The sequence below is a fragment of the Sabethes cyaneus genome, chromosome 2 (genome assembly GCF_943734655.1).
Source record: "Sabethes cyaneus chromosome 2, idSabCyanKW18_F2, whole genome shotgun sequence".
Taxonomy (NCBI): domain Eukaryota; kingdom Metazoa; phylum Arthropoda; class Insecta; order Diptera; family Culicidae; genus Sabethes; species Sabethes cyaneus.
This window is the reverse complement of record NC_071354.1, coordinates 245,288,547-245,301,708: the sequence shown is the minus strand read 5'-3', so window position 1 is coordinate 245,301,708 and position 13,162 is coordinate 245,288,547. Positions and strand designations below refer to the sequence as shown.

The 13,162-nt window shown below is 39.0% G+C and overlaps 1 protein-coding gene across 1 annotated transcript in view; it reads right to left on the bottom strand.

Annotated features, from left to right (window-relative positions):
- Positions 1 to 13,162, bottom strand: part of LOC128734170 (feline leukemia virus subgroup C receptor-related protein 2) — a 61,384-nt gene that overhangs the window by 2,903 nt on the left and 45,319 nt on the right. The window contains exons 5-6 of the mRNA XM_053828214.1: positions 9,396 to 9,537; positions 8,992 to 9,182 (exon numbers count right to left, since the gene is read on the bottom strand). Coding sequence (XP_053684189.1) covers positions 8,992 to 9,182; positions 9,396 to 9,537 — 333 coding nt within the window. The remainder of the gene's footprint in view (positions 1 to 8,991; positions 9,183 to 9,395; positions 9,538 to 13,162) is intronic.

The following is a 13,162-nucleotide window of genomic DNA, read 5'->3' as shown; positions in this document are numbered from 1 at the left end:
GACCAGCTATGACAGATAGTGCAAGAATACGGTTTTCCGGACAAACTGTCGCAACTGGTTAGAGCTACATCGGAGCGAGTGATATGTTTCGTATCTCTTCGAGATACGGCGAGGGTTAACACAAAGTAATGGTTTATCCTACTGGCTGTTCAACATCGCTCTTGAGCGGGTGATCCAACGAGCAGGCATCGAAACGAGAGGCACGATATTCACCAAACGTAGCCAATTTCTAGACTTCGCAAATGACTTTGATATCATAGCTAGGAACTTTGCGACGGTGGAGGTAATCTACGCCAGACTGAAAGCGAAGTCTAGGAGGATTGAGCTAAAAATATTTGTTAATTTTCCAAAACTAAATCGATCGGCTGGACTTGTTTGGGAGCCTTAAGGGGAAAGTAGCAACCATTAAATTTTCGTCGGAGAGACCAACTTCGGAAGCAGTTTTTGGGCCCAGAAACGGGGTACTGTTTTTAAAAATGTATTCACTGCATTCTTCTTGCCAATCTGAAAACAGCGAATATATTTTTATGAACAGAATTTTTGTTTCAAACAAAAAAAAACTGAAATTTGCAAAATCAATGACGACTCATTCCTTAAACAAACAAACAAAAAATTCTTGTGGCTAAATTCTCATTTCCACCGTAGTCAATTTTACTGCCAAAAGTGTTTCTGACTTTTCCGGAATTTCGAAGGTTCCGGTAAAAAATCGAACTCTAAAATCTCGCTCCAATCGGACTTCGAACCAGGTATCGAACTGGACGTTCCGGACTTTCCGGACTTTACCCGGTCCGATTCAATCGGGATCGATCAAGAAGCTTACTCCACCATATAAAACCCTTATTATACCGGTAGTTCTTTATGGACTCAAAACTGCGACGCTGCTCATGGAAGACATTCGCGCTCTTGAAGTGTTTGAGCGGAAGATGCTGTGGACGATATTTGGCAGAGCACAAATCAAAAAACGTACCAAAGAAAAAACGTGACAGACTAGAAGGGTAAACGGGACATACAAAGAGAAAAAAAATGAATAGAAGAAAACAGGAGAGAAAAGAGGGAAAACTGAACAGAAAAAGAGAACAAGCGGGACAAGAATGGAGACAAAATGGGGATTAAAAAGGAGGGAAATAGCAGAAAATATTTGAGCAGAAAAATGGACTAACGAGAACCGAAAAAGAGAAACACAACAGGAGTGGGAACGGGACAGAAAAAGAAAACGAAATACGAAAGGGATAAAATGGAAAAGAAAAACAGAATGTGTCAAAAAAGGATGGAATGCAGAAGATAATAGGCCATTGCAAATCATTTTAAAAGTTTTTGTCACCCTTCCCCCCTTGGAAAAAAAATAATTTGTAGGATATGAGTTAATTTTTTTTTTATAAAATCAATTGTCTGTGGGCTCTACAGCTTGAAAAATGAGTGTACGAGTTGAGTTAACGCTTCTAGCATGAAATAGAAATGGAAATTCAAATAGCGGAATTTCCGAAAAGCGGCCAAAAAAATTTTCTTTCGTTTTTGTGTTTATTTTGTAGATTTTGCATAGAAATTAACAACGTACATATTAAAAGCAAGAATAGATTTGGTTTTCACGTTTAAACTTAAAATAAAAATGCCTAAAATCCATATTTGTTTTTTGCTCGATTAAAAAATTCACTTTGTTTTTTTTTCGCGCCCCCCTCCCTCCTTCAGTGACCCAACACCGGAGGGACAAAAACTTTTGAAAATATTTGTAATGGCCTAAATGAGTAAAATGAGTAAATGCTCCCATAAGATTTAAACGGGAAAAGCAAAGCAAACTATTTTATTCAAGCGACCTAATAAGAGAAAAAACAGAATAGACTAGAACGAAAAAAATGGATAGAAAAAAAGGCTGAAAACCAAGAAAAGTGGAAGAAAAATACGGAAAAACGGTACAAAAAGGAGAAAAGTCAGAGGAAAGGACTAAAAAGGGCGCAAAAATGGGACAGGAAAAACGGAACAGAGAGTGGGGAAACAGTGTGCTTTCTGCTGTTTGCCTTCCTTTTCTGAAGGGAAGGCAAACTTGACACATAGAGACTAGACTAGACCGGTCAGAAAAAGAAAAAAAAATGTGACAGAGTTGGTGGAAAAACGATAGAATAAGAGAGAAAACGAGACAGGAAAGGGAAGATAGCAAGACCAAAACGGAAAAGAGGAATAGCGACACAGTAAAAAAAACCAACAGAGAAAATGGGTTAAAAAGAAGAAATGAAAAACAGGAAAAATTCACCAAAGAAAAAGATAGAACAGGAGAGAAAAAGACTGAAACGCGAGATAAAAAGAAAATCCGGAGAGAAAATAGAAAATAGGGAGCCAAAAACAGAATAAAACGACAGAAAGGCGGAAAAACGGAGCATCAAAAGATAGCAATGGCTCAGACAAAGACGAAAAACGAGAATGTCACGAAAGCTGGAAACCAAAAACAGGAAAAAAGAGATTTTTTTTCCTGTATGGACTCATCACTGCGACCAGTATGGTTTGATCTATTGTGATATCGCCCGAGTGTTTGCTGTATAAACCCGCACTGCATTTATTTTGGCTATAGTCGCTATTGAGTGAGCGATATGCTTATTGAATTTTATGCGTGCTTGTATGTAATTTGAGCACCCTTCCCGCAATGTTTTTTCTCTACTTTACCCACCTCGTTCCACATGACAGCGCTGTCCCCAATTATAGCCATCCCTGGAACAGCTAACCAGTGCATTGAACTATAAGGGTCTCATTTTTGTACTGTCAATAGGCCATATCGGGATAACATAGAATTCAGCATGAAGGAAGGGTGGTGAGGGGCCTGGGAATAAACCCATGCTAAAGTCACTTTGCCATCGAATGGCCTGATTCTACTAAGATTCGAACCCATGACCATTCGCTTGTCAAAGCAGACTCGGTAACCTTGCGGCTACAGAGCCCCCCGGGGGAAAAGAGATGAGAAAAAACTGAAAACTGGAGCGAAAATAATAAAAAGCGAGTAAAAAGCATGAGGAAATAGAAAACAAACAATAAGAAAAACTGGAACAGGAAATAAATAGAAAAGGTTTCAAAAATGAAACAGGAAACACGACACAGAAAAAAGGAAAACGAAAAACAAAGATAAAAAACGAATGGAAAGTTAAAGCAAAAATCAAGAAATCACTACAAAAAAGGAGAAAAACGGAATTTTGTTCCGAACTGGATAAGAGAAAAGGCAATGAGAGAATAGAAAAGAGGTAAAACGTGTGAGAGAATAAGACGAAAAATGTCAACTTCGTATCAAACTTCATGTTCATGTCCAATATCAAGTTTCATTTCAAGTTCAATCGAATCCAAGGCATTTAAGATTCAATCGTATGTCCGATTTTGAGCCCAATTTAAAGCTTAATTTTATATTAATTTTAGGTTCCATTTTAAGTTCACTGCAAACTTTGATTTCAAGTCAATTTCAATTTCAATTTCGATCTTAATTTCAAATGCAATTTTAGGTCAAATTTTAACTTTAATTTCAACTTTAATTCAAAGTTTAATTCAATCCCAATTTCAAATAAAATATCAAGGTCAATTTCAAATATAAACTTAAAACTCTATTTTAAGTCCGATCTCATGTCTAATGGCAAGTAAAACATTCAGTACAAATTACTGCAAATTTAGGTCTAATTTCATATGCAATTTCAAGTCCAATTTCCTCAAAAGGTAAATCCTCAAGCCCAATGTAGTCAAAATTCAAATCTAATTTAATTCAAGTCTAATTTACGTATGAGCACGCTAGTTAGTAACTAGATTATATTTTTCTCCTAATAAAAGGTATTATAGAATTAATCGAAATATTGGTTTAATTGATGTCAGATGAAGTTTGATCTCAATAGAGCTAATTTTGCTCGTCTGAGCCAGTCGTTGCAACTGATTGACTGGTTCTGGGGTAATGGCGTCTATCTAACGCTAACCCAATTTAAAGAGCTAGCCTGGACTCGGAGGATTAAATTCCGGTCAATTAAAGTAAAACCAGCCGCATTGGTCAGAACGTAGAACGACCGACATCGGCATAAAAATATAAAACATCTTCGGAATGCGCGGCCCAGTTTCTCCAAGGGTGCGCACCTTAAAAATACAATTAAACAAAATTTAACAATTAATTAAAATGTATGGAGCTATCCGTGTGGTTTGCAGAAAAATGCCACGACGGATTCTAGAGTTAGCCGCATAGGCGATAAAGGGTTGCTACTTGGTGCAGCCGCCAACGTCTCAGAGTGCGCAAGTTAAGTGAAGAGACTCTTTCCTCCTGGCTGGTTTTTGTTTTCCAAGTACCAACCAGGGATAGAAAATCGGTGATTTTGATCAAATCTGTGAGTTATCGCCACACGCACAGTTCATGTCCAGCAGTAATCTTTAGATTTTGTTGATTTTGCACCAATTCTCCAAGCCAATTTGACCTAACTACGAGAAAAAAAAGGTTGCGCATGTTGTTTGTACTGAGATTTACGCATTGTAAACAACCGATTGGATGTATCTGTTTTATTCCTCTTCGCAATCAAGCAACGAACATGATCTGATATGAGGTTTATCATAATATGTATAGATTGCGACAAAGCACTTGTCGCTTGGAAGTACAGTAGGATTTCGAATTTGGCAACAAATGCGTGTCGCCTATGTTGCCAAAATCGAAACCATGCCAAAATCGAGACCCATTTTTAATATGAAAAAATTTAATGTAAATTCGTCAGAAATTGACTAAGGGGCCATCCATAAAGTACGTCAAGCTTATAGGGGGGAAGGGGGGGTTGACCTAAACGTGACAATTTGTGATGTAGGGGGGAGGGGGGTATGAAGTTATGTGACGTCACAAGAAAAAAATGTCAAATATAAAATTTATTCGGGGATTTGTGAAAAGGCTACTTTAGGTTGAGCAGGGTCCGACAACGTCACCTTCAATTGCATAGCGTCACTCAACAATAAAGCAGTGAAGCTTCGGTTTCAACAGAAGCAGCACCGCCTTAGTTTCAAACTGGCTTCAGTTAGCGTCAACGAAACGGGTTTCACTTTATCATGACTATCGCTTTCAACTTTTTATTTGTACTTTTCTATCAAATATTCAGAAGAAGGCCAGCAACTTTGAATGTAAATGAATTGAATTTGTGTAACGATTCCTACAATGCAACGTATATTAAAGTTAACCTAGTCAATGTCGACAAATCGTGCCTGACTTTCTGCCGTCGTCAATTGAAACAGCCACCAACTTCAACTGAAGCTTGCTTGAAATGTTCTGTTCAACAAATGAAGCAAGTCACTTCATGTATGAAGCGAAGGTAAGAGAAAGTCAGTTTCATTTATTTATTTCGACGATGCCGGACCCTGATGTTGAGATAAAACTATTGAAGGCTTCTATAAAATTAACGTACTGATGGATTTTTTAACATATATGTGTAAACAGGACTTATTTATTTTTGTAGAATTAAAGCTTTACAGAATATCTACACCACTGAAGAGCTCTTTAAGTACCGTCCTGCCTAAAAGATTTTTGCAACCGCAAATAGCAGTCGCATAAACTCCTGACGGGCTACGGGGTGCTACCAGAGACCAATGTCAATGCTTCCCCTTGATATTCTTGCTGAACTCAATCGATGAACCTAAACTCATACCAAGGTTCCATGGCTGGTTTTAAGGTTCTTCCGTACAACCTGTACTGCCCCTCACTCAACAACTTCCTGAAGGATAGAGTTTGTGCCACTTGCGGATTAAGTTTCACATCTAAGGTAATGTTGAATGATTGCAAAAAATACACAAAATGACAAAATCCGACAGAAAAGTTCTTCCAAGGCGTGTTGCTGCAAGACGTCAGCAGGAAGTCCTGATTCTTTCAGCTAGATCAGACGAATTTGAGTGGATGGATGTAAAGGACGTGGATATGCGCGAAACATTAATCGACGACACATCAGCGACTTCTGAAGTGTATCCGTTCGCAGCAATTGAAGATCATCTTCAAAATCCGTGAATCGATGACTTATAAGCTCGAAAATGATCTTTCTTTTATTTGCTGAAATTCATTTTTGTTATTTGATGAATTGATTGAAGTGAATTATATTGATAGCTTGAAATTAAAAGGCTGGAATGTATATTTAATTTTTTTGTTGTGAAGGGGAGGGGGCTGCTGTGACGTGACGTACTTTCTCAGAAGGGGGAGGGGGGGTCATGAATGTGTGACCAAATTTGACAATGGGGAGAGGGAGGGTTGATTTTGGTCAAAATTTGCGTGACGTACTAAATAGATGTCGCCTAAATATTATTAATCAACGATTGCAACAATTTTATGTTTAAAAGGTCCGCCAAGATCTATACGTCCGGCGCAAATAATATTTCAGCAGCCTGCGGTAAGACGTAGTTCTACGGCAATAAAAATATTATTGTTCGAAACATTCTATAACCGCAAACTTGTTTTCATGAACACACTGAGTGCATCATTTTTTCGTTATTTAAAGCATGCATGCGGAAACTGATAGATATTTAAGCATATTTTTGGAAGTGAAAAATTTTGTTTCGCCAAAAACGGATACTTTTGTTGCCAAAATCGAACCATGCCAAATTCGAAATCCCACTGTAATGATGTCAATGAATCCGAATCTGATCGTTGCTATGTTTTTGATCGCTAGAAGCGATTTTTTTCCATCCCTGTTACCAACTATCGCCCACTGGGTGAGAAGAACGTAATTTTACTGTTAGCAAAATAAAAGATTCTCCTATGGAGACATTGTTCAGGGACTTCTTCATTTTAGGCTAGCTTAAGAACGAATACTTTTGAGTAAAATATAGTGATTCGATTCTGAGGAGTCGATGAAGTCGTGGGTCGACCCTTGAGGTTGGCGTGGTCCTAAATTAATCGGTCTTTTCACTTTATAGTTTTAAGCTCGAAAGGGGTCGCCCCCTTTATTGTGTACTGTGGCTGGTGATATGAATGAAGCTGTGTATTTTTTAGCTAGACACTCTAGTCAGCTAGATCACTTTCGTCAATACGTGCCTGCACTGAGAAAGTACAGCCAGGCTCGTGATTATCTAAACAACCGCGACTTTATTAACAACAGCAACCGATACAGAAGTTATGTTACCTTGTAGGGAACAGGACGAACTTAGCAAAATCCAATCGTTTGTAAATGAAAAACGGAAGGCAAATGGTTCACGAGTTTCTCGGAAATTCATTGTCTTGTTTACGCGAACTTACAGGCAATCTCTTTGCTGGGTCTTCGTCAGCATTATTATCAGCAGAGGGGCACACACGGAATACCTTTTATTGTGTTGAAGAAATGCACTGCCCGAGCCAAACTACAGGTTTCTCACATCGCTCTTTATGTGCCATGGGTGATTACTCATAGTATCGCGCATTATATTTCTTCAGATCAGCATGGAATTTGCCCTGGGCGTTCTATAATGTAGTCGAGTTCAGCTCGTTTTGTTTCTGGTACACAAGGGATGGTGGTCAAATTGACTACACTACCAACGCCTAGGTGCATCGAGGCCGTTTATTCACTGTATTGAGTCATTCCTGTCAGACCATCAACTTTCTGTGATGTTTGACCGCAGTGAGTCTCAAAGTTTTCAAAGGACATCTGGTGTCCCACAAGGAAGCAATTTTGGACCGCTCGCTGCTTTTCTCATTGTACATAGAATTTCTAGTTAAAATATTCTATCTTTACGAGGGATGCAAAGAAGTCACCCAACTCTTCCTTCAACTCCACTTGAATGATGACAGAACAAAAACTCAATTCCGAGAATATTTCTATCTCATTTTTTCCGCGCAGAGTATCTGGGCATCAATTCTCAAGGCTTTCAGGTAATATCCATGTGTTACATAATTAAATATAAAAAGTTTCTGTAGTTTAAATTCTTGCCAGGGCACACTGACAAGAAGAAATGGTCTTTTCAGAGATTTTGTCACCGTAATTAAATTATTTATGATATTTGTTGATTAATTTCGAATCGTTAGCCCACCAGAAGAAGACTTATTGCTGATGTGTCAAAGGTGAAAATTTCCGTCGCCTAATTAGTAGGAAAACTATGTGTGTCTATGTCTTTTCTTACGAAAATTGTTATTATGTTAAATGTAAAATGTAAATTTGAATTCGATGCGTAACTACTTATTGTAATAAATATTGCAGCCGTCTGATGATAGTCGAAGCATAGTTGACTGAAACGTCACGTGTGAAAAAGGGATTTTAATGTACACTCAAGTCTTTTTTTACACGGTTTGTGTTTTTCGATTACTCGAAAACGGTGCAGCTAAGGAACTATTTACAATCTACGTGAGGAATATCGAGCTACTCCCAAATGTATTGAGAAATAAATGAATGGTCTCTAAGTTACCCCGTTCTTAATACTCAAAAAACTAAACCGTGTAAAAAAAGTACTTGAGTGTAGTCATCATTTCACAGGAAAATAAGATAAATAAGAAGGAATGATTGTTTGATTCGCGTTACAAAATGCCACTAAAGAAGACGATTAAAACATTAAAACGGACTATTTCGATTTATTCCCATGAAATTTGCAATTCCTCCTGTAATTCCTCCTTCATTGCTTTCCTTTCATCGTAATACTAAAGATAGGTTGATCAATTTCTCCGACGAAGAGGCCGATAGAACTTTTCAATCCATTCATAGCAAATCTAATTTTCTGACGTGGGAGTGAAAGCCCTCCATTCAATCTTCCCAACAAAGTCATACCGCTACTGGTCATGCGATGATATCCACTCAAGCAGTATTATTTCAACCAGTAAAGGTCAACCATGCATTTTGATCAGTCCAATGAGAGAGGTAAAAGCTTGTTACACCGATACCCTTCTTATGGGCGTAGGGTTCAATCGAATTGACAGATATAGGCTACTAATGACGGCTAAATCCCCATCTCTCGCAGAAAGCTTCCATCGATCCATCTCATCGAGCATGAAATTAAACTCCACTCTGAAGTCCCGCAGTAATGCCCGGACCCGTTGATGCGTTTATAATTTATTGAGTTACTTACCTGATTGAGAAGGGTTGAGATGGCATAAAATACACCGACGTTCATGCCGTACGACACCAGCAGCAGGACGTAGTTTCGGTTCAGCATCAGGCGCTTGATGGAATGCAGGAATGGCGATGATTGCAGCGGATTTGGTGTCTTGGTTGCTTCCTGCGCCGCCGAAGGAGGCGTCGGAGGGGCCGCTTTGAAAACTGACAACGGAAACGGGAGAAAAACGAAGAAAAGTGATTACGAATTGTAAATCGAAATCAGCATAATGTGCCGGCGGCACCGACGGGTACTACAAGCGATGAAATGAAAATCAAACCCTTAAATACATAGACAGGAATGATTTTGGAATTGAACCTTTCTTGTGTTAGGTAAAGGTAAATGTTAACATTTTACTTAAGGGAAGGTATACTTACATACTAGCACCAAAATTACAAGTACACTTGTAAAACCAGCCACGATGTAGAACATCAGCCTCAGATCGGAACCAATCAGATCGATGTCATCGTGATTTTCAACCAACATCGGAGGCACCAGAAAGCCGATCGCAATACCAAGCTGTAAGGTAACAATCAAAGAATAAACAAACGAAAATGTTAATGTGCTGGAATCGTCCGAAACGCCGTATTAATCGGACCCGGGGGACCAGAAAGTATAGTGCATTTACTGCAGCGCCATCGTTTCTTCCGGTCCGGGCAACCGATTCAATGTCGTTTTTGACCTCGGTCACCGTATCAACCAACAGCTGACTCGCACAAAGTGAAATATGCCGGAGGAAAATTCATTACTCTTACTGTGGCATGGCAGTCCATGCGACGGCCGGGAAGGGTAGATAAATTATTCACCACGTGTGTCACCCACATATTCGCATGGACGGCAGGTCCTTTTTAAATACCAGTGAATCAAAATAGGTAGTTATTTGGATAGCCACGAGGCAGCTGAACCGAAAAGTAGCTGGCAAGGGCCATGCGAGCGAGGCCGGTGCTGAGCTTGCAGCGTTTAAAATTCTGTTTTTTAATTAAAATTATTACACCGAACATCGCTGACATCAGCCTCGCGGCTGACAAACATTAATTATTGGGCGTTCACGATGTCCAGACGGAATCCTTTTCCTTCACCCCGCGCAACCGAAGCGGAGGTGTAAATTTATAGGTTTTCTCCGACAGAAAGCCTTATAATGGCTGCACCAGCTGACGTATGGTGCTCTGCTCGTGGTTACAATTAAACTGCAACTAAAAGTTTTACCTCGTTTGGGGCATTTACTTTTTGCTGTTCACTTGTTTCGAATGGTTCCGACTGACCGTTGGAACTGACCGGGTGGAAGTGGCGAACGGTCAAAATGGTTATTGTCGAATTCATGAACTGAAATGGGATTTGGCGCCATAACCGTTTTCATAGAATGTGTAACCGGAGGACAATACTCACGCTAGGAAGGAAGTGTCGGACTTTTGGTGCATGGAATTTTTTTTTGCTAGATAAATGGGAAATTTAGTATGGCAGCTTCCGGCTATAAATAAACGCCACTACCGACGTGAAAAGACAAACGGCGGCACAGCAAACAAAGATGACCGAATCACTTAGCTGTTGAGATTCTAAGCCAGGTCAGGAAAATTGCTCGTTCATCATCTATGCATTATAATTACATAAATAGCTAGGTTCTGTGCCATAAAACTTTCACCGAAAAAACCGTCGATTAAGAAAGAGTTAATGGAGCATATAAATTGACTACACCATATAACTCTTCCGCTGAGTTAAAAGCTTTCGGTTCTGTGGAGCAATAAAGTTTTGCAGTTTTCATTCGTTTAGTTGCGAACACGGAATGTGTGCTGGCCCTGCCTGTAGCCCTGTCCTATGAATGTAGCACGGATCGGATGGCCGGAAAATCCCCACCCATGAGCAGAGCACGCGGCTCTCGCTTTGTTCGTTCGTGAAACGGTGTTTCTCGAGGCAACCCACAAAAGTTAGTTTTTCTGCAATGTCATTGCCGCTTAGATTTACTACGTGTCAGCTCAGCCTGGAGGACTGGTGTGATTGGATTTGAATACTATGAATTGAAGATAAATTGCGGCAGAGTAAAGGACTTTCCATATCATTCGGCAAAAACTTGTACCATCGAAGACACAGAAAAAACATGGATCCTGTGATGTATGTACTATAAAACACTGAACGGTTTTATAAGTGCTCAAGAGTAATTCTTGTTGAAACAGGGTCACTACTGACACGAGGTCTTCAAATATTGGAACTTTTGCACTTAATTGGTTGAAAATGGTTAAAAAATGAGAATTGCGTTTTTGGTACCTCGAAATAGTGGACCTCTCGTTCGCCAAGGGGCCTAACAGTTTCAAAAAAAGTTGAATTTTCAGTAAACTTTGAGGTCTATATCATGTGAAATTTCATAAATTTGCAATGAAACAGCTAACCAATTACCCGGTTCTGTAAAGAAGAACAGGGCTTTCAATGGAGTAAAAAATTTTTGGTGGCCATCTTGGATTTGGTCGCCATATTAGATTTTATCAATAAATCGCCGTTTTTGCCATCATCCCCCCACCCGATTTTAATTTTAAGACAACTGGAAAAGGTTAATGCCACTACACATCTGATTTGATGAATGTTTCTTGTAGCATTTTTTCTCAGCTTTAGAATGGTGGTTTCAAAATTAAAATCGGTTTTCATGACATGAAGCATCTGTTGAACTGTTCGTAAAACAATTGGACTAGACTTTGGGATTGGGAACGTGAAGCTGGCAATCGATGTGGAACCGCATCATGTAACACATTGCAATGCACTGCCAAGAAACTTTTCCTTAACTACAAAGTTTTTTTCCTAATATTCTTTCGGCATCCAAGAATCACATTGCTAATAATATCAACTACACCATTAAGTTGAATGTTGTGGACTTAAACCATGAAATGGAAAATGATACATGAAACCCTTCCAACATTCGACTGAGTTTCATTAAAATTAAAACTACATATTTGACAGTGACAAAACTGTGGGCTGCTTATTTCCATTTTCCATGTGTGCGAGCGATATCGCCCGGCTGTATGCTGTATTCTCCACTGCATTTCATTTCTGTTTGTTATAATTACTATTGTATAAGCGATATGCTTAAATTTAATTTGCACGCGCGCACGCGCCTGTGTGTGTGTGTGTGTGTGTGTGTGTGTGTGTGTGTGTGTGTGTGTGTGTGTGTGTGTGTGTGTGTGTGTGTGTGTGTATGTGTGTGTGTGTGTGTGTGTGTGTGTGTGTGTGTGTGTGTGTGTGTGTGTGTGTGTGTGTGTGTGTGTGTGTGTGTGTGTGTGTGTGTGTGTGTGTGTGTGTGTGTTTTCTTGCCTGAAGAAACGTACGTTGCCAGGCAACACCCAACAATTCCAAGTTTTATTACGTTCGTATAGTGGTTTTCATGACCAATTTCATAAAACCGCTAATAAAACTATGAGCTCTACCAGAACTTTCTGATGACCGCTTTAAAACTGCTTTCTGACTGACCAAGTGGCCCACTCCTCAGAATGTTTTCATAACCGCTATAAGAATCAGGTTATAAGCTGAAGTAGTCGTATCACACTCTATTGAAAGCAGCAATAAAACCGGTTAAGCTTTCGCTGCTTGACTTGAAAATATATCCGTGAGCAGTTTAAATTTTAGTGACAGATCATTCTGAACGATTTGGTTTATAACGACCAGAATAAATTATCCCATAGAATATTTATTAACTTTTAAGCAATTTCTTTAGTTTGCAGCATGTGCGCATTTAATTTCATCGTGCATATTGACATGATAGGTCGATAAAATCAGCGCGCCACTGAAATTTTGCAATTTTCGAAAACTGGTTGTTTTAACAAATTGAAAATATTCAGTTAGTCAATCTCAATTTCTAGCAAAATCATTTTAGTTGCTTTCTCTGACAGGAATACCGATTGATAATAACTTTTTTCTGCAAAATACTTTTCTTTAATGAATTGTTGTTTGCGAAACTTCGCATAAAAAAATTATTTTTGTGTTGAACTTTGGTATTCTTCATAATAGGAGCAAAAAAACTGTTTGGTTAGGGTGTTATCGTTTGAATAGCTCTATAAAACTAACAGATTTATTGTGGTTTGACAAATAACCGCGATAAGATCAATTTTGATTGATGCGCCATTTTGTATTGCCACGCCACACTTATGGTAAGTTTATAAGAGAC